Source organism: Amphiura filiformis, chromosome 17 (genome assembly GCF_039555335.1).
Source record: "Amphiura filiformis chromosome 17, Afil_fr2py, whole genome shotgun sequence".
In the NCBI taxonomy this organism is placed as follows: Eukaryota; Metazoa; Echinodermata; class Ophiuroidea; order Amphilepidida; family Amphiuridae; genus Amphiura; species Amphiura filiformis.
In genome coordinates, this window is record NC_092644.1 from 1071607 (window position 1) to 1095449 (window position 23843).

The following is a 23843-nucleotide window of genomic DNA, read 5'->3' on the forward strand; positions in this document are numbered from 1 at the left end:
AGAAAAATATAGCGCACTACTGTTGATAGCACAGAATAGTAATAGATGCTATCTACTGCTGATAGTATACAAATATTAAGTGTCTGTGAGTGTGACGGTCGAAATATATAATCACGAGGTGAAAGATGAATCGTTCCATTCCACAAGCTGAAACGAGGAGTGGAATGGAACAATACGTCTTTCACAAGTGATTTCATATCACTTGTACATAAATTCAATAGCATTTCAAGAATTTGTCCTATTTTACGAAGTTCTGCCGTACCTTAATAATTCATTTTATCCAAATTAACCCGTAACAAAATTGGAGAGTCTATGAAGTAACGCAGGTGTAAAGATCAGTCTCTTCCCTGCATGTACACGATACATGCATGCTGACTAAGGCTCGTCTAGAGGCTTGTAACGTATTGCGGGGCATAATCGTAATTGCGGTGGTTGATAGTAAAAATATCAAATGGTAATTAACCAATTAACTGTCTAGAATTTATGTATGAGTGATATAACACAACATGGCATCATATGGGGTATTCCAGTTGAAATCCATACACCCCCTATGCAAGGCATGACCCTAATCTCCCAAACAGGGGGTGTAGATTTCAAATAGAGTCACCCATTTAGGTATTAAATCCCATTTAAAATTCACACTCCCTGTGTGGGAGATTTAAGGTCATATCTTCCATAGGGGGTGTATGGATTTCAACTGGAATAGCCCAAATGATATCTACTGGTAGCAAATAATTATGTCAACTTCAAGTAAAGATTATATTTTTAAATTATAAATTACTAAACTTTCCATTTTATTGTATTTAGTCAATTGAAACTTTGGGGGGGGGACGTCTCACAGGGGGGAGCTGCCCCTTTTGCCTAATTAGATACTAACCGAATTTGTATGTTAAATTACAAACTTGAGGCTGATATTAAGATAATTATTATAATTTTATAGGAGAACAATTGTGGAAAGACTGTCAAAATATGAGATTTTATAGTTAAATGTTCTAAATTACTTTAAAGGTAATGCCTTTATATTGAAAATGATATAATAATTCAATATCTTTATGCATCATGTCCTTATAACAAAATGAGGTACAATTGTTTTTAAAGTTTTGTTATGTATTTTGTAGATTTTTTGTTATCTTCTTTTCTGTATGACTTGAATTGTCTGGATTAAATGAGGTGTGCTTTTGTTTACCTAACTCAAATCAGTCGTAGCTATCGTTTCATTCCTTTGTGTTGTGTTCGTGGGTGTTGGGAAAATCTTTAATAATATGAAAATGGGCATAAACTTAGCCGTTTCCAAATAAAAAGGCGGCATGTGTTGACATACAAGCATGCCAAAAAAATAGGATACTTGCATGATTATTACAGGCGAAAGAAGCAGTATTTTTACGTTTATGTAATATTTCCCGTTTTCTCCATTGGAAATATTGCTTGTGGGGGGTGCTTGTGGCATGATATTGCCTTTGTCCCATGCCAAAAACATAAACTTGAAAAAGCCCATTATCAAAGAAATGCGACCAGTTTCCTGGCCTATATCCATGAATTCCAAGTAATTTTTACAGCAGACATTAGCTCATCATTGACCATGGAAGTTTGTTTTAATTTAGTGGAGTTTATTCATACTCATTTATTTTTTGATAGAATGTTTTTATAGAAATTTGGTCTCTCTAGGGGTATAATTTTACTAAAAACTAGTGCCGGTAGGGGTCACCTCCAGAAACCCCGAATCTAGCATGGGTATCCATAAAATCCTTGTGACCCCCTCCCCGATCTATAAAAACACTATGAAGATCATTTTCAGAAAGGTCTTGGTGGCTAAAATGTAGTCACTTCTGGGACTTTACCAAAAAGCTGAAATCAGTGTCTTCAAAGTATGAATCCAACAGAACAGAGCATAATGCATTATGATTGGTTTTTATTGTACGGTATATCAACATTTATTTTCATTTCACAATAGTAGCAAATACACATAAAAGTAAATAAAACATAATCAGCATGTGTATTGGCCTATTCTATTGAAAATCCACACTGCCCCTGTGGAAGATTTTGGAAATATCTTCCACAGGGGAGCATGAATATCAAATGGAATGAACATACACCCGCTGAGAAAGATTCAACCTGAATCTTCCACAGAGGGAGGGCAAGTTTCAAATGGAACTGCCTGATGTGTTCAATCCATTTGAAATTCACACTCCCTTTGTGGAAGACATTTCCAAAATCTTCCACAGGGGGAGTGTGGATTTTAAATGGAATAGCCCATTATTCCAGAAAATAAAGGTACACCCTTTTAGGCCAAGTAAAATAAAAAAACATGTTTCACGTCCGGGTTTTTGAAAAAAAAGGAGAAAGAGGGGACTTTTTATTTTTTATCGCAAAATCGGTGTAAATACCCATAATTAGAGCTGTTTACTCGTATACAATAATGCGTAGAAAAATGAGGAGACCTCTTTTTATTTGTTGTTCTGAGAGATATGCCTCCTCTAACTATCACAAAACCTTATAAAAGTGTTTCTTGTATATTAGCAAGGCTGTAGAAAACATCTGTACTTCCTAGACATTTTTTTAAAGTTATAACTGAATTTCAAAAAATAAAAATAAAATTTAAGAAACCACAAAAAAGGAAGCGGGAGGGGACGTGAAACATGTTTATTTTTTTATTTGGCCTTATAATAATTTCAAGTTTGCTTCCTGTTGCCAATATTACGGGAATTAGAGCTTGGAATTGAAATGAAACATCACGGATGAGCCTCTCAAATTCAGGATGTCCGTTTCAGCTTGATTTTTTTCACCATTTGACACTTTTAAATCATGACTGGAAAAAAAGTTAGGAAATCCAAAATAGGAGGTGTGCATCTATTTTCTGGAACAGCCCATTATTATAGTGTAGGCCTATGTTTATAACACACGCGATCATCATGATCATCTGATATACAGCATAAAAATTATGTACAGGCGAATAAAAGTAGCAAGAACTTGAATTTTAATACAAGTATTTTGTTTAACTGGTTTAATGTGCGTTGGCCCAAATACCCTAAATACAGGGATATCATACAGTGGCACTTCCTTTGAAGCGATCTAAGTTTCGCTGCTATATACAATTGAAGTAATACATGTAGTCTTTAGTGCTGCAATGAACTTAATTCCCGCCAGGCTTTGCTCTTATACACATTTAACATTTTAAATTTCTCCGTGACATTTATTTCCAATTATTGTTTTATAAATTTTCAATTCCATATAAACTATTTCTGGTATAGGGCCTACTTCATACTGCAAACGAGGCTTTATGCATACGAGTGGCCACGTTATTCAAATCCAACAGGTGTGGGTGAAACAGGGATTGCTTCAGACACAATCAATATTTCAATGATGGAGCTGGATATCCTTGCAGTTAGGGTCTTTGTTTGGACGTTAGAGATTCTGGACCTTCATCCTACTCCTGGACCATATAGCTCGACAGTATAAACTCATGCAGCAGCTATCCATTATTTGGAACACAAAATTCGTCCAGAAAAAAAACTATATTTTTTCAAAGGCAAAGCATATTAAGTATTCGGACAGAACGACCAATTGAATAGGCCTAAGTCAATGAGAAACTTACATTAGTCCATGTACAAATATAGGTAGTCAAAACGTTAGGCCAAATTGGACGTTTTTACTAATTAATCGGACTGAATGACTAACTTATTTTTACAGTGTTGTTCAAATTAACGGAGTTTGCTGGTACTCATTTCCCACCTTTGCCGGTTCATCTCGGTTATTGTAGAATTGAAGGCTTGAAAAATGATCCACGGATTCTATACTCTGAAAAGTAGAACAGATTTATTTAAAAAAATGTCACTAACATTATTGTAAATGTTACCTCATTTTGTGATTGGTGTGGAGTACGTTGAAATAATCGGTTTACTTTCTTTATTGTTCAGCTGTTTTTCTTTTAATGTGTCGATCAAGTTGCCAGCCAGTAAATCAGCCAGCAGCATACCTCATGAAGTCGTTGGTTGGCTGTGTATTAGCTTAAAGGTATTTCATCATATTTTGTTAATAATTTTGGTAATGATTAAATTCAATTATATTTTATAAATTGCGTGAGACATGAAAATGAATCACGATTTATGATCATCATCATCATCATCATCATCATCATCATCATCATCATCATCATCATTATCATCATCATCATCATCATCATCATCATCATCATCATCATCATCAATCGTCCGTCCCCCTTTTTTATTTTATAAATGTAATTATTTATATAGGCCTATATGCGTAGGTTGTTTAAGGGTACTGGACGTTGGTCATGTTGATAAAGTATAGCATGGATGTATAATTTTATGTAGGCCTATAATCTTACTATGATCTGTTAAGGGCTGGGGTATGAACGTTTGGACAGTATTTATTTTGGGACATTAGAGCACATCAGACATATCGAATTGCATTCTGAATACGAAGAATGTCCTTCTGATATCAAATAATTTTGATTTTTTGAAATTCACAATTTAATACACATTTTATGGCAAATCATTAAAAATTGATATTTTTGATATTTAACAGTACTCGAAGTAAACTTTACAAATCTGATGATTTATACTTAAAGTGTATGTAGGTGGGATGAAAAGCCGACGATCAATTGAAAATTTTGACCTTTCGTATTTGAGATATGGATTTTTTTCCCAAAACACCAAAAAAAAAAGGTCTTTTTGGGAAAAAATCCATATCTTCAATATGAAAAGGTCAAAATTTTCAATTGACCGTCGGCTTTTCCTCCCAGCTACATACACTTTAAGAATATATCATTAGATTTATATAATTTACTTCGAGGACTGTTATATATCAAAAATTTGAAAAATATTAAATTTTTATAATTTGTCATAAAATTTGTATTATATTGTGATTTTCAAAAAATGAAAAATATTTGATATCAGAAAGACATGCTTCGTATTCAGAATGCAATTCGATACGTCTGATGTGCTCCCATGTCCCACAAAAAATACTGTCGAACGCTCATTCCAGATCCCTTAAATAGGTACCTTTTGATCTGTGTTTGTTGATTCTACAGGTGATTCCGGTGATGTCCTGAAATTAGATTTAAAAGAACATTATGTCATAATTTTTTATTCCACGTTCAGTTTAAAAGAGAGCACAATCTGTGATAATTTGAATAAAAATGTGATATATATAATTGCGCAAATGAAGGCTGTGTAACAACATTAACGTTTACAAAATGAGTACCCAGTCATTATTAGTACCAGAACCCCGATGCTGTCTATATATGTTTTAAACTAATTGACATACTCTGAATAAGCATAGGCCTATATATGTAACATAACATGACTAGCTATATAATGGCATTGATTCGATCTCATAATTGATTGGCTTTTGTTTCTGTATTTTGGTTGTTGAGCAGTTATTGTCATCCTAGTCATCCTGATTCTCTTTCTAGCTCTTTCTTCCCTCCCTCACATCCCTCCACTGCAGGCGGATAACAATGTTGGCATATTAGCTTCCTGGTAGTGCGTTAAGTAAACTTTAATAAATGTATACCTTATAGATCGGTGTAAATTCCAAGGATTGTCAATTTGACATTACGTTAGCTGTGCCTTAAACATACTTTCATTTTCACTTAATTCACATCTTGAGTTTCCCCTGAAGTTTTCTCCCTGTTACTGAGTTTAGCCCACTTGTAATGTAGCCAGAGGCAGTAGGGCCTACATGACCCAGATTTATATATGAGGATAACTTTGTTGTACACAGCTATAGAATTGCACTGTGTACTTTCTGGGTGACCTTGTCGACATGACTGAAAAACGCGGTGATACATGACATATTGTTTAAGGCACTTCCAACGTAATGAAGAATTGTGTTTGCTCACGTTTCACTCACAAGGCGAAGTGCTGCATCTTCTTCACCCTTTGCCATTGCAGAACAACAATCACCAAAACGATGATTACAATAAGTAGCAACAAAATCACTCCAAATATGATGAAATTTAAGGCTGCGTGAAAAATTGAGTAATTATAAACATTAGTACTTAATATTGAAAATGATCCCCTTTGTTTGTAGAAAATCATTAAAATAAAGCAACATTGAGGTGATACATTCAAACTTCCCCCGCCTAACGACCGCACTTGAACACGTCGAATGGACAGTTCTGTTAGTTACCTACAAAATTTAACATTAAGTGATCTAGGCCAATCTCATAGTTTTAAAAAAAAAGGTCGATATAACATTGCTAATCAAGCATATTTAAAGGAGTGTTTCGTGATCCTAGCATCCTCTTTTTATGACATTTTCAGTACATATCCACGAAAAAGCCTATTCCCAAAATTTCAGTTGATTCCGATTTTGCGTTTGCGAGTTATGCATGATTATGTGTATTACACTGCTCCATAGACAATGCATTGTAATTTCGTTCTGGTGCACCAGAACGAAATTCAAATTTCACGATATCTTTGCAAAACGAATTAATCTGCAAGAAATATTTTGTACATAAACATTATGTAGCCAGAGGTTTCCAGTGATATAAAAATCTCAACTTTTTTGAGAAAAGTGGGGATGAGGCTGTGGATCACGAAGTGCCCCTTTAATTTAATTCTAATATTGACATGATATTCCGAATTGCTTACCGGCTGAGGAAACGCCGGTCCCTTGTTCTGCTGTTTGACCAATGTATTGAGCTGTAAAAACACAGCAAAAACAAAAACACATTTGTTATTAAGAATGTTATAAGAAGTGTGCAACTTTTTTTCTCAAATTTACATTTTTATGAATATGTGGAAGTTAAATTAAACCAATAGATAATTTCATGCTACATGTATAAATAAACTATTTCGGTCACAATAATCCACTTCAAATGTTATTATCTTCACATTTTTATACACTTTTCCAAATTATGATTTGATGTGGCATCGCATATTGACGAACAACATTCAACTATGAACCGACATTTTGTATAAGATACTATAGAGGGCGAAGTTACCGATATGTTGACAATGTAAAGCTGATTTGACCGCGGTCGCTACTCGCGCTCGGCGAATCGCGTAAGGCACTTCATGGGTTATATAGGGACGGTTTATAGTTAACGGTTATTCGCCATTTTGCAAAATGCACTACGAATTTTTATGATTCAAACGTTGTAGTCCCAGAAAATAAATAATCTTATACTTAGAAAATGTAACAGATTTGCTTGGGTATATTTTAAACCTGTAAATAGTACGAAAACGTAAAAGATCACCTTTATTTGATTTCCCCGGCTGTTTCCTATTGGTATCTGTACAGGATTTTGGACACTGGGAGCCACCCGAGTCTGCTGGGGGAGATTTAGTAACCATTGGTTTGTCTTCGCCAGAGATAACCGTTACGAAGTGAGGCACTATCCGAGTTGCGTTGGGGCAATTGACAATCTTTGTGGTTATTTCTGCATGATAAGAGACAAAAATGAAAAACGTATTTCTCTTTTATCATGATTATGTTAGTGTAAATTATATAAAGGCTTGTTGCCCCTCTGAGAGCAGGATCGACGTCACGTCAAGGAAAGCAATGGTACAAAATTATGTTGCACCAGTGAACAACGTAACGGACTATCGCTCATATTTACTACGCCATTACTTGATACATTTGCAATGTATGTTTTATCTCAGCCTTTCCAGTAGATGTACTGCATTATTGGAAAACTTTGAAACACATCTAGGGCCTACTGCGGAAATGCAAAGGTCGCATGTAGGCACCTCCTCCGAATAAAAATATCCTCCTAAATTTTGAGCACAACTTGTAACTAAAATTTAGTTATTAATAAACACGATCATCTGGCTTCCCGTAATGTACACTTTTCAATACAAATAGCAAGATGCCTTTTACGTTTTCGTAATATTTGTTTTAATTTTTAGAAAACCATGTTCAACGGTTGCGACCGAGGATTATTCCCAATACGAAGGAACACCTAAAGACTATTAAATGCTTTTACTGAGTATGAACCTATATTATTTATTTCTACTATTGTTTTTAGACTGCCAATACAAAACTGGGCTATAAGGGAAATTTACTCATTCTCTTTGAAATCATTACGCTACAACGCCCTTAAAGTTTTGAGCAATTCTTCTTGAAAGCTTTATTCCAAAGTAATCATTTCCCTGTCCCTGAAATAACCAGTTTGACAATTGACAACAATGGACTCAGATAGGAATCAAGTTACATCAGATGAACTTGTTCAGTCCAGATTCCAGAAATGAAACTTCGCATGAGACAATTGATTGTCAAATGTTGACAGTTGATAACAAGTGTCATGCGTGAAGCATTGTTAGGCCATAGTATGGTTGAATTAATTATTACGCCCTTTTTCAGCTAAATCGCTGGTAAATTGTTTTGAGGAATCTGCAACGTAATGGGCTATATAGTTAAAAGCCATACACCACCTATGGAAGATATTACCTTAATCTTCCACACAGGGAGTGTGAAGGCCAAACAGGATTGCCTGAACGGGTGATTCCATTTGAAATCTACACCCCCTGTGTTTGAGGCCATGATTAAGGTCATGTCTTCCATAGGGGGTGTATGGATTTCAACTGGAATAGCCCAATAGGCCTATAGAATAAAGCTTGTTGCTTATTAGTTTTTTCTGAGATAAGGATAATTATATTCATGTGGTTCAGATGAGTAAGAAACATATTGCTTACCAGTCGAACCTTCACACATGACCACAGTGGGATCTTGTCCCCCTTCGCCGTCAGCATCAATCAGATATTGCCCGCCTCCCGAGATACCGTCTCCTTCTAAGGCTGTGCAAGATGTGTACATATTTCCTGTAACACGAAGAAGGTGCGTATTAATGAACTCTGTTATTCACAGATTTCCTCACTATTGATTATGTCGATAACCATTATTCATACACTCACATTATCATTGTTCAGGTAACGATAGGGATGTTGTCGAAAAAGCTGTTGTCGACAATATTGTCATACTAGTCATTAAAATATTAATAGAGATAATTAAGCTTAAGAAGAACTTAATATCGCCATTATTTACCATGAAATAACTGCACCAGTCTTTTATTTTCAATCGTAAGTGGTGCAAATTATCTTTCCATTTACAATCACAATATTCTGATGCTGCGTATATGGGGTCATGGCGGTGTATGGTAATATTTTAATGTAAATAAAGTTAACTACGCATAACGTGTTTTCTGAACTTAATATTTTGACTTTATTGATGTATTGCTTTGTCGACGTTGGATTTGATGATTGTTGACAATACAAATTCTACTCGACAACAGCCCTGCAGAGGGTAGCGATGGTATATAGATTACGAGAGCAAAATTACGAAGTGGTTTTACATGCAGTTGAGAGAATTGAGATCAGGGGAACAGTTCTTAAACCCCAATACATTTGTACATTCATTGAATGACCTTGGGAGATTTGGGTACAAAAACTAATACTTTCCATCTTGAGGTCAAATTTTGCACTATGAATATGTAATTGAGGTTATTGGACTATGCCACTGGGATGAGACTCTTGTGGTCCATAGTGTCACAATTTCTTTTATGGATGCAACCCACCTAAACCGGTGCATTTCAGCTCTCCCAAACTGTAAAGTGCCACTTCGTCTGAGCCCCCAGTGTCTCCCACCCGTAGCTGTGACACGGGTAGCGTATCTTTGTCGTTGAGAATACCACCATCTGTCCGCCATACATCATCGTTAGCATCGCAGTTACAAAGATCTCTTCTGTCTTCACAACCTTTAAATGTAACAAATGAGTCAACAATGAATAATCAATTTTATTTAGCATTTTTGCATTATTTTACGCACTTTTTTCCCCAGAATATTTCTGTTTTTCATTGAAATGTATTTTTATGCCTGTTGAACAATTTTACAATATTTCCGCCCTGGTACGCCCCTTTTCGACTGTATCTCACGCAATTCTCAAAAATTGATAGCCCTGGTACCACTAGCCAGTCGGTCATTTACCAGCACGAAAAAAGTTACCATTGACTGTCGGGCTGGTATTAAGTAAATCCAAACACATCTGTGTACCAAACACATCTGTCCACCCCTACCCCTACCCCTACCACCCCACCCTCACATAGATACGAACGAGAGGGTGTGAAGCTTTTGTTTGACATTTGTCTTATCCAACTATTTCGTTGAACAGATTCATCAGGTTTGTTCAGTAGGCCCTAATTAAACATTTTTGATTTTTGCTTGACAAAACCAAGTGAATTTTTACTCACTACAATATTTCGTCCTACACGTCGAAGGACTTCATCATCAGGTATGACTGAAATAGCATCTGATCTACTTTCCCGGCAAACAAGTTTGAGTGGTCTCCGCTGTTCCTTAGTCAGTGTTAGTCTCTTTTTCAGACTGAACTTCAGAAGTGGATCGTATACATGACTAAAGAGGTATGTGCCCTCCTCTTTGTTTAGGGCGTTGGTGCATCGGAAACCTCTCGAACTTATTTGCCGGGATAGTGGATCAGATGGCCATATCAGTCATACCTGATGAAGTCCTTCGAAGTGTAGGACGAAATGTTGTAGTGAGTAGATATTCACTTGGTTTTGTCAATCAAACAAATAAAAATGTTTATTAATTATACTTTCCCCATCTTACTTCCAGTTAAGCTACAGGGACATCCCTCTACACCAGTTGGTGTTCCCCAATTGGTCATCTTCGTGCCATTGCGTGATATCCACCACGTGTAGACATTCCGTGTGCGATGTCCGGAGAAGATATGAGAATCGTGACACTGTGCGCTAATTGACTGTTCACAATTTTGGGACGCATCGACTAGACCAATAGCTTGCTGCAATGACGCTCCGTTGTAATGAACAATGATGTGATGTTCACCTTTGTCGTTGAAGCCTTTGGATAATAATGGGCCTTGTTGATCGTGACTTATGATTGTTGTACCTGGAATGACGAGAATAGAGTCATATTATTAAATGTTCAGTAATTCAGGTAATTACGAAATTCCGAAGGACGATATTTGTGATTCGATCCAATATACCAAAATTAAGGGTTTGTTATTCCGAATTACGCAAAAGTGCAAATAATTCCTTAATTATACCGTTAGACGGACCAACGTTTGTTTATGACCAATTGATCTCATGGAATACCTTTGAATCATTCATAGGACAATAGGCTCCAGCATACCATTATTACATTACGTCAAAATGGCATAGTAGAGAGCTTGCGATTTACAAACGTACGTATCGTACACCCGTGCATCTATTCAAAATCCCGTCACATGAGAGTGATTTTGAATATACACGGGCGTATCATACTTTACGTTTGGAAAACGCAAGCTCTCTCAAAATTCGGCATCGTAACTTAGCAAACTTTTAAATACGAGTTCCGTCACTGGAACACTTGGGCTGTTCGAGGGGAATCCAGCAAACGTTCTAATTTCACGGAGAATCCGGTGTAAAACCATTCATTCATAATGAAAAGCAGGTAGTTAAAGCTGGTTAAGGGATGAAATCAAAACTCGTTTGGCGGTCGACCGTCGGTTCCGGGCGGTTCCGTCCGGTTGGAGCTGGTTTCTATTGTTCTAAACAATGGAACTCAGTTCAACCGGCGATCGAGTTTTGATTTCATCCCTAACACCAATCTTAGAAAGTTAAGTCTCAAAAACTTCAGGTTTCACGTTACTATGTGTTTAGAAGGGGAATTGCAAATACGTCTGGGAAACAATAGGTATCGCCTTTCAAAACCAGTAAATGAAGAGGAATTTGTGTAGCACCTGATAAAAAACACAATGGAAGTGTCAAAATACAAATATTAGGCTCTTACCAGTTGTCATGTCACAATAAACAGGGAATGGCATCAATCCAGTCCCAGAGTAGTCCGGATCTATGAGATATTCTCCATTGAGTGTGTATCCAGCAAGACGCAGTTCTTCACATGAACGAAGGACTGGTGGCGGATACGTTAGAACTGTGTGGAAGAAATGTAATACCGAGAATGACGTTATTATCTTTGATTTCACATACAGGATCCAATTGTGTTTGTGCACGGAAACAAATTGGATCAGTTGTTCCAAAATGGTTATTATGATTTAGGTGTTCAGTGCATGACACAAAATTATTGCCGTAGCTAGAGAACACTGACTTACATAGTTCATTACACCGTTGTACTTGTGGCCGTTCACCAGGTACTAGAATGAGGTAGTCTCCTTCCCCTATGTAACCAGCAGCAGTCACTTCGTCACACGATGCAAAAAGGGCTTGTTCTGTTAAAGAAAAAAGAAACTGTTCATAGACTTTTGTGACATCATAGGTTTTAGCAGAATTAAAACAGTAATAGTATTTAAAGACTACGTAGTTGTGAGTGACGTAAATCGTGCATCACATCGAGTATGTATACGTTAAGGTTTTGATGTCAAAGGAAACTTTAATAATAATTTCAAAATACTTACCTATTCCCCAGCATTTCAGCGGTCCGACTTTATACACAACTTTTTCCTTGTCGCTGCCAGTGTCACCAAAACGTAACTCTGTTACCGGTAGTGTAGCTTTGTCTGTGACGTCACCATCATCTTTACGCCACTCTTCATCGTTAGCGTCACAGTTACACGTCTGGTGCTCCGGGTCATCGCAACCTAAAATTGAGTTTAAAATAATAATTCTAATAACAGGCAGAGATTGTGAAGCACCGTAAACAATTTTTAAAATTAAAATTATTGTCATAATCACGCAAATTCTCACATACAACGTAGCCTTAAGTGAGAATTGCCCCGGAATTGTGCGTTTTTCTCTCTTGGTGATAACTGATATAATATATACATGCATCATTAAGACACCGATCTGAACCTCTTGATAGGAGCTATAGGCCATATTCGATGCTCACATTGCGAACTATGCATTGCGATTGGGGAAAATAGGGAAACCAGTATGATAGTAGTATTTACCTTCTGAGAGTTAGTAATGCCAACGATTTGACTTTCCTTTGTCGCATGCTTATCAATGTGCCACTTTTTTGCAACTTAACAAAATAGTACCCATGCGAGTCAATTCAATACTGAGACCGCTAAAAAACGTGATAACGTCATTACACTTTGAAGGAAGCAAATAATATGTGATCTTACTTTGATCAAGGCTGCATTCACATCCCCTAGTCCCAGTTGGTGACCCCCAATTTGGCATCATAGATCCATCACGTGACACCCAATATCCCCATGGATCATCCTTCCACCACATAGTGATATGATGGCAATCTACACGAAGATATTGTGAACAGTTCCTTGAGATATCGGCTACATTGGATATCTGCTGGATGGATGCACCGCCTTCGTAGGTTACCGGGATTCGGAATTCTCCTGCGTCTTCGAAGCCATTGGGGACGACACCGTGGAACATCTGATCATGATAGATCAGTGTGGTACCGGGGTAGTCTTCTGTTTTAAAAAGATAGTGTGTATAGATTTCGTTATCATCAGATCATGCTTATCCAATAACTTATTTTCAGATCGCATGTCACAATATAGGTACATTTAATAGTGACTGCCCGGGATGGGACCAAATTTAGGCCTATAATTGTTTTCCCCTGTCCCTGAGCTAATATGGCTAACATGACAGATTTATCCGTTTGTCATATATACAGCCAGTATAGTATATGATCCAGATAGACTATCAAGTAGATCAGAATTGGGCTATTCCATTTAAAATCCACACTACCCCCTGTGGAAGATTTTAGAAATATCTTCCATAGAGGGAGTATGTTTTTCAAATGTTGGTCGAGGTTAATTATTTTGAAACCCATTATACTCCCTCTGTATTATAGCTTTACCTATATCTTCCACAACCGGAGTGAGTGAATATTTCAAATGGAAGTTACCCAGTTGTCTATTGTATTCAAAACGCATACTCCCTCTGAGGAAGACTAGCTAAATTTTCCACAGCAGTAGTGTGGATTTTAAATGGAATAGCCCATTGACCTTATTCAGTCCAGTCCAGCTTTCCAGAAAGTGACCTACGACCGAGGCAATTAGTTATCAAATATTGACAGTTGGTATTACAATACTGAACATGCTGGAAACATTTTTTAGTCAGTGTATGATTGCTAAGACGTTGGTAAAATATAACAAATTGTTTAAGGGACGGATCTGTAAAGTAACGTAAATGATATTTTATTGACATATTTACGTACCATGCGCCATATCACAGTACACCGGTATAGCTGGCAAACCTTTGCCTGGACCATCAGGGTCGATCATGTACTCAGCATCTACGACATATCCGGCTATGAAGAGTTCTTGGCATGAGCGTAATACCGGGGTATTTTGAGCCAAAGCGGCTGAAAAATAAAAATGGATGCAATGTTATATATGTTGATTTCTACGACAATATTGAACACAAATTCATTGTAGGACCAGGTAGGTTTTGAGCTGCATAAAGAGGATACAAGTGTATCCGAACTGTGAGTTTTTTTTAGGAAGAAGTTTAGCATTTAGCATTTAGGAGTATTTCTGTACCACTTTTCCCGAAAATGCACATAAACACTCTTAGGAACATACCCATATACTATGAAAAATGGACCTCTCGGGATTTGCCCACCGTGGCATGGATGATGCTTATCATTTTGGAGTCCCTGTTTGATTTCGTGAGTAAAAAAGTTGAGCTAAGTTGAGCAGTACCCTGGGCAAGGAAGTACGAGTATAACAAGCTGTACCGGCTTAGTAATTAACCCCATCTCCCATTCCAACCCTAGTCATATTATAGCGTATTGTTTTGTGCTGGCGGAAATATTGAAAAAACATAATGTTATAGTAACTCAATATTTTTCTATCGGATTCAGATTCGATATAATAATTGACAATAATTCAGAAAACTAGGCATTCTAACAAAACATATATGCCCTACATAATTTTCAATTTTAGACCATATCAGCTATCACACTAACATATATTTTATTTTATCAAATTTTTCATCTTTTATACGTTTTTGTGCTAACTTTTATTCAATAAACTGTACATTTGTGTGAAAACTGAGGGCGCTATTTACATACATTTTAAATGTAATTTTTATAGCCAATGACAAAATGTAGTTTGAAAATTTCCTTTCTATATGTTAGTCATTCTTATGATGTTTTTTATGATGAGGGCTATATAGAAAATACGCGTCACACAGGGTCGGTAAAAGACCCGGGGCCACCTGTATTTCAAGGTGGACACCATGCTTGTTTAAAAAAAACAAGTAAACACGGTTATTTTTCAGCATTGGGCAAGTACAGCGCTGTACCTGTTTAGAGTGTCAAAAACGTCAAAAAATCAGGAAAAAGGGAATACTCCAAGCAAAATACTTGCTTAGGGTACCAAAATTTAATGGCAAAATAAAAAAAAGGGTGAAATAGGCTATGTTTGGCTTCTATCAGAACAAATCGTAGGATAAAACATTAAAAAACATCAAACTACTTATATTAAACAAGAACTTGAACATGAATTTTTACTTTTCTTAGTGTTAAAAAAGGCAAAATAGTTGTTTAGGTTATGTTTTGCACGCGCTGAGTAATACTTATTTAGGGTGCGTTTCGAGAGCCAATACATGAGCATGGTGTCCATCACGTAATGTAAGTGCCCCCCCGGGGTAAAAGAGGATTTTCCATGTTTCTGAGGGTACCGTGGTTTGGGTTGATTCTAGTCGTTATCCACGGACCCGAGGAGGGTCTAGGCATTATGAACATAATGAATGCATGAATCACATTGTTGACTCACGAACCTCAGTATATTACGTATATCTCAACTGCTTTTTCAAACCCCAACTAAAGTTTCCTACCACAGTACAATTGTTTCCGTTACCGAGTCGCGTGCCTGTGAGACTTGATGTGTGCAAAACAAAAAGAGGGAACGATGATGATGCTTCCATGGTCATTGCTAAATAAATAAAGACTGGTGTTTCCCTGCTAGCTACTTTTGCTTATGATTTCAATGCCATGCAAAACCTAACATTGACAAACTACAAATTGAAGGGATGACTAAAGCGGCCCACGCGATCAAAATATTGATTAATATTGGGGGGGGGGGCGATTTTGTGAAAAGTGGACTTTCTTCCCAAAATTTTGACCTTTTTTGGTTTAAAAAGCGTAAAAAACCTGATTCTGAAATTTTGGGACTTTTTGTATACTTTTCCAAATTTGGTGGGTGCGTCGCCCAACTTTGAAATTTCACCCCGTGCCTAAGCGGCCATTTTGTAATTATACAAATTAAGCACTGTTCCACTACTCGGATTTTCGGGGACTTTTGATGTGTTATTGAATCTAATTTAATTTTATTTAATTTTATTACCGGTATTTTAATTTTCTGAAATGAATGTAGGCCTAGGCCTATACTAAATGGATTCTGTTGCAATTAGTGGTGAGTTAACCGCTTATTTTTCCCGGTTATGTTTTCTTAATTTGACTAGCCTATTAATGAACTTTGTGGATTTCTACATATCATCCGGGGACTGATTTTGATATCAACAATACACGCTTTAAAAGAAAAGACAATATAAACCCTTACCCCCCCGCATTTTAACTCCTTCCCCCACCCCCATGATAATAAGTGCAACTAATATTAAAAATTGATTGACATGCGTTCTGAAAATGTTAAGTGTTAGCTTGCTATTGCGTTTGAATAGCATAATAGGCAAAGGTGAATTTATTTGTACTCCTCCCGGCTCCCACCCCAGGTTTTCTGTTTTCTAGCCCCCCCCCCAAATAAATAAGATAAAAAAAATAAATAAAAAAAAAAAAAAATAAATAAATAAATAAATAAATAAATAAATAAATAAATAAATAAATAAATAAATAAATAAATAAATAAATAAATAAATAAATAAATAAATAAATAAATAAATAAATAAATAAATAAAAAGTTGGTTACAAAGACCACCCTGCCATTAGCTCAAATGGTATAGATTATATAGATCTACTTTTTTAGTATATTTTTCTACTATACGCGTACGCGACACGAAAGTACATTTTACTTAGCGAAGTGTGTTGGCTATTTCCGTCAAAATACAGCACTTTTTGGTTGAATTTCCACCACATTTCCTATAGATTCAAGGCTTCCTTGTCTATTAAAAATAACTTTGAACCATGGAGCTTAATAAAACAAGCTCCATGCTTTGACCCGACATTGTTTTTAACATGAAAAGACAACTCAACTTTTAATCTACAGAATCATCATTTTTTTACACACGGTGTAATTTATATTTAAGTAATACAAGTTCAAGCCAAGTAGGATAAACCAGCTACATTCGGCCGGCTATAACACTTTTACTGCAGTATTTTTCTCTTACTTGATGAGGCTTAAATGCCCCCCGCTTCCTGCTCGTCCCATCCACTCCCCCGTATACGAAATATGGTCTATTTCAATATTATCAGTGTTAGCAAACAATTGTCAGTTGCAGACAGTATTTCGGAATTCGCCCCCCCCCCCGATTTTTTCACTAGTTGCCTGTAAATGATGTAGTCCTAGTTTTTAAGTGGGCATGTTGAATTGGCAGAATATGGACGGGTACGTACAAACACGGCATAGTGGTATTTTTGCGTCGGAGATCAATCAACGCCAATGATGATGATAATGATGATGAAGATTATTATGAAAACGATGGTGGGGATGATAATGATGATGAACAATAATAATAAATAACAGTAAAAACTACAGGGGAAAGAAGAATCACGCATCGCACACTAGCACATTTAAACATAAATTTTACAAATGGAAACATCACATGCATAGGCAGTTTTACCAGAATAAAACCTCACGACATAGCTGTCTGTGCGGGGACTTGAACCCCAGACCCCTCGCTTGTAGGGCGAGCGCTCTACCACTGAGCTACACAGACTGTCCTTTATAAACAGGACTCAAGTCTGGGCCATATGAGCAGTCAGGGTAAACAATACAAACAACACATTAGATACCAGTGTAGGCATACGAGATCAATTAATGATGCTTACCCACCAGCCTAATATAATCATACAAACAAGGGAAGAGGCTTAAGCATCATACACTGGAACATGGAAACATTCAAACATTACAAACTAGCGCATGAGATCACATTAATGATGCTTAATCGTTATTCTTAATAAACTGCTCAAATAAAGAAAGTCCGCAGTCATGTAACCCGTCCTACACCAAAACCTGATCTTGTTATGACAATTTGATTGATAAAGCCGTGTGCATAATCTTGTTAGCTCCAATGTGATACCAAATTTGCTACCAAACTCTCTAAATTCAGAGAGATTGATACCAGTATATGAAATTTGGTGCAATTTCAAAAGTTGCAAATTGAAATTGGACCACGCGGACCTGCAGAGGTGAATGACAGAGCGCGACCATTGATATAGCCCGAAACAACCGCTAGGTCACATCGATGGCATCGTACCCTAGTATTCATCAGTAAAGCACTGTAGCAATCCATGCAATTTAAATTAACAATTGAATAAAGCGCGCACTTGGGATAGTCGACAGGGCCCCATCGTGGGCAAGCAAGCTTGACAACATGCCACGCTAAGCAATTTCGACCGCGTGCGTTGTTTTGATTTGCAACTTTTGAAAAGTCACCAAATGTCATAAACTGGTATCAATCTTTGTCACTTATGAGTGTTTGGTAACAAATTTGGTATCAAATTGGAGATAACAAGATTCTGCAGTCGACCGTATCAATCAAATTGTCATAACAAGATCAGATTTTGGTGTAGAACGGGTTACATGACTGCGGACTTTCTTTATTTGAGCAGTTTATATTAATATACAGGGGAAAGAATTACGCATCGCACACTAGCACAGGACCAGACTTGAGTCCTGTTTATCAGGGACAGTCTGTGTAGCTCAGTGGTAGAGCACTCGCCCGACAAGCGAGAGGTCTGGGGTTCAAGTCCTCACACAGGCAGGTATGTCCGGATTTTTACTCTGGTATATCTGCCTATGCATGTGATGTTTCTATTTATAAAATTCATGTTTAAATGTGCTAGTGTGCGATGCGTAATTCTTCTTTCCCCTGTATATTGATATATTAAGAATAGCAATTAAGCATCATTAATTTGATCTCGTGAGCTAGTTTGCAATGTTTGAATGTTTCCATGTTCCAGTGTATGATGCGTAAGCCTCTTCCCTTGTTAGTAAAAACTATTCATACTTACCTGTCGTTGTTAACAAAAGTATTAGCAATTTCCTACAGCACATCATTGCAGGTGAAGCCATCCTTAATTTGATTTCAAAGAAGTCGTTCCTGATGTTGTCCGTTTACGAGAGAATTGGCTCAATGAATAACTGGATAACTATATGATTCACCAAGTTTTGTCTACCCACCTTCTCTATCTATAATTTACCACGTTTATATCACACGTATCTATACCAACACTTCCACATCCGTTTTTAGATCTAAATTAGGAAACTGTGATGATTAAAATACTAACTCTGAATTAGACTCTATTGGGTGACAGATTCCATGACTTATTACAGCATTCATTGTTTCTGACATTGATGATGTATTTGGGCCAGTGGCGGCACCAAAGGAGGAGGTACAAGGGCCACCGATCTTGGGTCCTCTTCCCTCAGTCAAGATACTGTAAGAAATTGCAACAAGTTCAACTTAAAAAGCCCAATTTTAGGCAGCCTTTGGCAATTTGTGCCCCTTATAAAATAATTTTCTTGCCCCTCCCCCCCACCCCCTAGAAAAACATTCCTGGTGACGCCACTGATTTGGGCTTTGTTTCCGTATTGGTGAGTCAGAAGCGCAAAGCACAACAAAGCGTAAGGGGGAGGGTTGGAATTTCGCATTTTCAAGTTTATCTCAACATCATTTTGTGAAGAACTTTTTTTTTAAATATATGCATGCGTATAGTCTCATTTTACCATGATGAATAATTTTTGCCTGCAAAACATCAGCCTTTCCTTGACGCCTGCCCCTGCAACCAGAGATAACCATAGGTCTAATACGAGGGGCACAAATTGCCAAAGGCTGCCTAAAATTGGGCATTGAACTTGTTGCTTAAATAAAATTGCTATATAAACAGTATGCCATCTATGCAGCAGATAAAACGCTATTAATTTATTATTTTACTTAATTAAATCATATTATTGAAATCAACAATTTTTTTAAAACTTGCATTTACATTGCGTCCTTGACGGGAGTGTTGCATGATCTTTGATTTTGAGTTGGCCTATTTATAGAGTTTTTAACAAAGTACATACATGAAAATGTTGAAATGTTTCCTTTTGTTTATATCAACATGATCAAGTGTGAGTTTTAGTTTAGTTATGAATCGGATTCTATCCTTGATAACGTATTGGTCATCAGTATATTAAAGGCTTATCAATAATTACGAATGCAATTATTAATATGATCGAGCAATGTCGGCTGTTTGTCTGGCTTATAACGTCATTATGGTTCTATTTACTTGCAAATCACTCTCTAAATGTACACCGAGTGTAAAGAGTGGAAAAAAGATTGAGAGAGTGAAATGGAGGACGGCCCTTTTTAAGTGGAAAAATTTCACTCTAAAAGGATTTTAAAAAGTAGTCTGTATATTCTCAAAAGAGTGTATATTGCCTAAAGAAAATGTACTTTCCTTCATTTTAGAGTGTTTTCCACTCAAAACGAGCTGTCCTTCGTTCAACTCCTTGAAAGAGTGGAAATTCACTCTTTTACATTTAGAGAGTATTCTCTTAAGGCAGCTGTTCATCACTATAATCGGCAATGAGGTTTGATTTACAAGTAAGATAACTAATTCTAATTACTATCCCAAATATTGAGATATCCTGAACATAATCAGGTGGTAACAAAAAATATACATTTTAGAAAATAGTATTAGACAAACACGTCATTTATTGATTGTATTGCGTTTTACTTTGTTGTTAAGGTTATTTCTTAAGCTACATCTAAGTCTCAATAAAATCAGTAGTCTACAAACGAAGATATGGCCAATTGTGTAAAGTAGCCCTGAAACAGCTTGGGCCACTTTCGTGTCTTTGTGTAAGCTGGGTAATCTTAAAAATTGCATCTAAAATCTTATTTTTTTTAAATAAATATTATATTGTTTACTTACTAATTGTCAATTAAGCGGAAAAAAAACATGAAACACTTTTGCTTTTGTTTTGAAATCTGACGTGAAATCTTCGCATGAAAGTTACATTGTAAAATCGGCATAGTACCATGAACTAGGGAAGAAACCAAGTAAAGTTTTTCTGTTAGCTAAGATATTACTGATTCTAGATCTACTGCATATCCGGGTGCATATCACATTTACGCCATGACCACGACCCATTTAATTTTTTCTGAAAAGCAAAGAATGCTATTGCTCAAGTCAATTTTACGCGATGCAAGCTTGATATGCATGAAAATGTCAAAAGCAGCCCAACTGGTTTTCTGGAGGATTTTAATTAATTGAGATATAGCGTTTGAGCCCGAACTAATAAAGAAACTAAGTTAAGTTTTTCTGTTAGCCAAGACGTTACTGATTCCACTGCATATATAAATTTATATAGCATTATTGCCATGATCTGTTTTATTTTTTCTGAGAAATGAAATTGCAATTTTTTATTAGTTTTATTGTTATAGTCTGTAATTATTATATGTGATGCGATCAAGCAAAATCAGTCGGAACTCGGAAATATTAAATTTTCAGTTTCTTATAGGATAATAAAAAGCATTTACAAAGCTTGATTTTGCAGAAAACCCCATTGAAATTGAACAACCAGTTCCAAAGATATGAGCAATTTAGAGTTTCCAAAACAATAGGAAACAAAGGGAAATGTTTTCTTTGTTTGACTATATCTCTAAATCAATATTTCCGAGTTCCGACTGATTTTGCTTGATCGCGTCACATATTATGTTGCATATTGAAATGCTTGGAATAGAAATACTTCCTATGTAAACTTGTACGATGAGCGTGCCGCAGATGACACAATGCCCCCTGCCGTTTTGCATAAATATATAAAATTTAATATATGTTACGAGTCGTTAATGACTCAAGGCCAAAAACACCTTTTCCCAAATTCACTTAAGGGCTGGGGTATGAACGTTTGGACAGTATTTATTGTGGGACATTAGAGCACATCAGACATATCGAATTGCATTCTGAATACGAAGAATGTCATTCTGATATCAAATAATTTTGATTTTTGAAATTCGCAATTTAATACACATTTTATGGCAAATCATTAAAATTGATATTTTTGATATTTAACAGTATACTTGAAGTAAACTTTATAAATCTGATGATTTATACTTAAAGTGTATGTAGGTGGGATGAAAAGCCGACGATCAATTGAAAATTTTGACCTTTCGTATTGAAGATATGGATTTTTTTTCCCAAAACACCAACAAAAATTAGGTCTTTTTGGGAAAAAAATCCATATCTTCAATATGAAAGGTCAAAATTTTCAATTGACCGTCGGCTTTTCCTCCCTGCTACATACACTTTAAGAATATGTCATTAGATTTATATAATTTACTTCGAGGACTGTTATATATCAAAATTTGAAAAATATCAAATTTTTATAATTTGTCATAAAATTTGTATTATATTGTGATTTTCAAAAATGAAAATTATTTGATATCTGAAAGACATGCTTCGTATTCAGAATGCAATTCGATAGGTCTGAGGTGCTCTCATGTCCCACAAAAAATACTGTCGAAACGCAATAAACGCTCATTTTAGATCCCTTAAGAATGCACAACAAAACACATCGTTTGATTAACTACACACAATGCTCTTGCCATTTTGCCTTAAATATGTTATATAATTCGCTGAAGAAGTAGTGATGTAACAGGGTTTGAATATATTGCCCTGCACTAGATACACGCTGTAATCCTGCATCGCACCATTGATTACCAAATAGGCATCAAGACCCGGATCGTAATTCTATGCAAATTTCATATTATGCAGAGTCCATGTACGTTTCAATCGCACCTGTACGATTAGTGTCTTCGAAAAGATCGGTATTGTATTCAATCTATGATTGCACACATATACACAGACATGACTAGTGATGAGTGCAGCCTGCTTATAGTGCAGGGCAATACATTCAAAATTTGCTTTGACCTATCACTACGGTAGAGTACCATGTTACATCACTACTTCCACGGCGGATATAGGTCATATTATGTTGTATAATTATATTTAGGTGTTCAGAATAATACCTATTATTGTATTTACAAATGCTAGAAATAGGAATAATCATACGTAAACATATCAAGGATAATAACAATTTTAAACCTGTGATCTCAACACAAAATTAAGGCGTACCTCAAATTTTCGGTCACAACTTTGACCTTCATCAGGAGACTGCCAACCCAAGTTCGGGATCAGTGACCTTTTGGACACTTGACCCCAACACTTGGTCGTACACTCTGGGTAACTAGTGTATCGGCCCCCGTTGCGGTTGACCGATGCTGGGTTGACTCTGATGTAAATTGACTCCTTCACACCCGCCTTTCAAAGTGTCTCGCGTCCCAGTCAAGGATCTTGGCCATGTCCAAATCAACTTGGTGGCCGGGGGATTCAATGTGGATGTGCTGGGAGACTTTCGACGAGGTTGTAATCGGACGACGGTGTTCTAGGAATTTCGTTTCTAATGACGGGGGGCAGGGCTATTTTAACGTGCCTCCTGGCACGTTCGTGCAGTGATGTGAAAAATACGTGCAGTGAGAATTAAAAATCCGTGCTTAAAATATTGTGTCTGTTTGTGTAAGATTTTTACAGGCCTGACTGAACTTCGCCCGTGAACTTCGTTTGTGTGTGCATGTGTGTTACTTTTTGTGTGTCACTTTTTCCGTACATAAACATTATATAGCCAGAGGTTTCCAGTGGTATAAAAGTGTCAACTTTTTTTGAGAAAAGTGGGGAATGAGGCTGTGCATCACTAAATGTCC

General features: G+C 36.5%; 1 protein-coding gene and 1 non-coding gene across 4 annotated transcripts; both read right to left on the reverse strand.

The window, feature by feature from the left end:
• Nucleotides 1-1892: 1892 nt before the first annotated feature.
• Nucleotides 1893-19282, reverse strand: LOC140136776 (uncharacterized). Of its 3 annotated transcripts, none has more exons than XM_072158365.1 (14): nucleotides 19108-19281; nucleotides 14131-14277; nucleotides 13070-13378; nucleotides 12401-12583; nucleotides 12098-12214; nucleotides 11776-11919; nucleotides 10594-10893; nucleotides 9542-9721; nucleotides 8664-8789; nucleotides 7226-7408; nucleotides 6618-6668; nucleotides 5875-5986; nucleotides 5022-5067; nucleotides 1893-3795 (listed from the first exon to the last, which is right to left on the reverse strand). In XM_072158365.1, the coding sequence occupies exons 1-14, from the start codon at nucleotides 19166-19168 to the stop codon at nucleotides 3694-3696; spliced, it is 2061 nt and encodes a 686-aa protein (XP_072014466.1). In that variant the 5' UTR covers nucleotides 19169-19281; the 3' UTR covers nucleotides 1893-3693. The 3 variants fall into 3 exon arrangements, 2 of the variants coding, with proteins under 2 accessions (XP_072014466.1, XP_072014467.1); XR_011856759.1 differs by having other exon boundaries at nucleotides 3701-3795; nucleotides 5864-5986; nucleotides 19108-19282; XM_072158366.1 differs by lacking the exon at nucleotides 7226-7408 and having other exon boundaries at nucleotides 19108-19282.
• Trnav-uac (transfer RNA valine (anticodon UAC)) lies at nucleotides 17739-17810 on the reverse strand. The gene has a single exon. It is a non-coding gene; the product is annotated as a tRNA-Val (tRNA).
• Nucleotides 19283-23843: the final 4561 nt, after the last annotated feature.

What these genes read in the sequence shown, in the direction of transcription:
- LOC140136776 (XM_072158365.1), bottom strand. Translation starts at nt 19,168, where the DNA reads ATGGCTTCACCTGCAATGATGTGCTGTAGGAAATTGCTAATACTTTTG. An exon ending in ACTTTTGTTAACAACGACAG is followed by an intron (nt 14,278 to 19,107) that starts GTAAGTATGAAT and finishes TTTATTTTTCAG; the next exon opens with CCGCTTTGGCTCAAAATACC. An exon ending in GTACTGTGATATGGCGCATG is followed by an intron (nt 13,379 to 14,130) that starts GTACGTAAATAT and finishes TTTTTAAAACAG; the next exon opens with AAGACTACCCCGGTACCACA.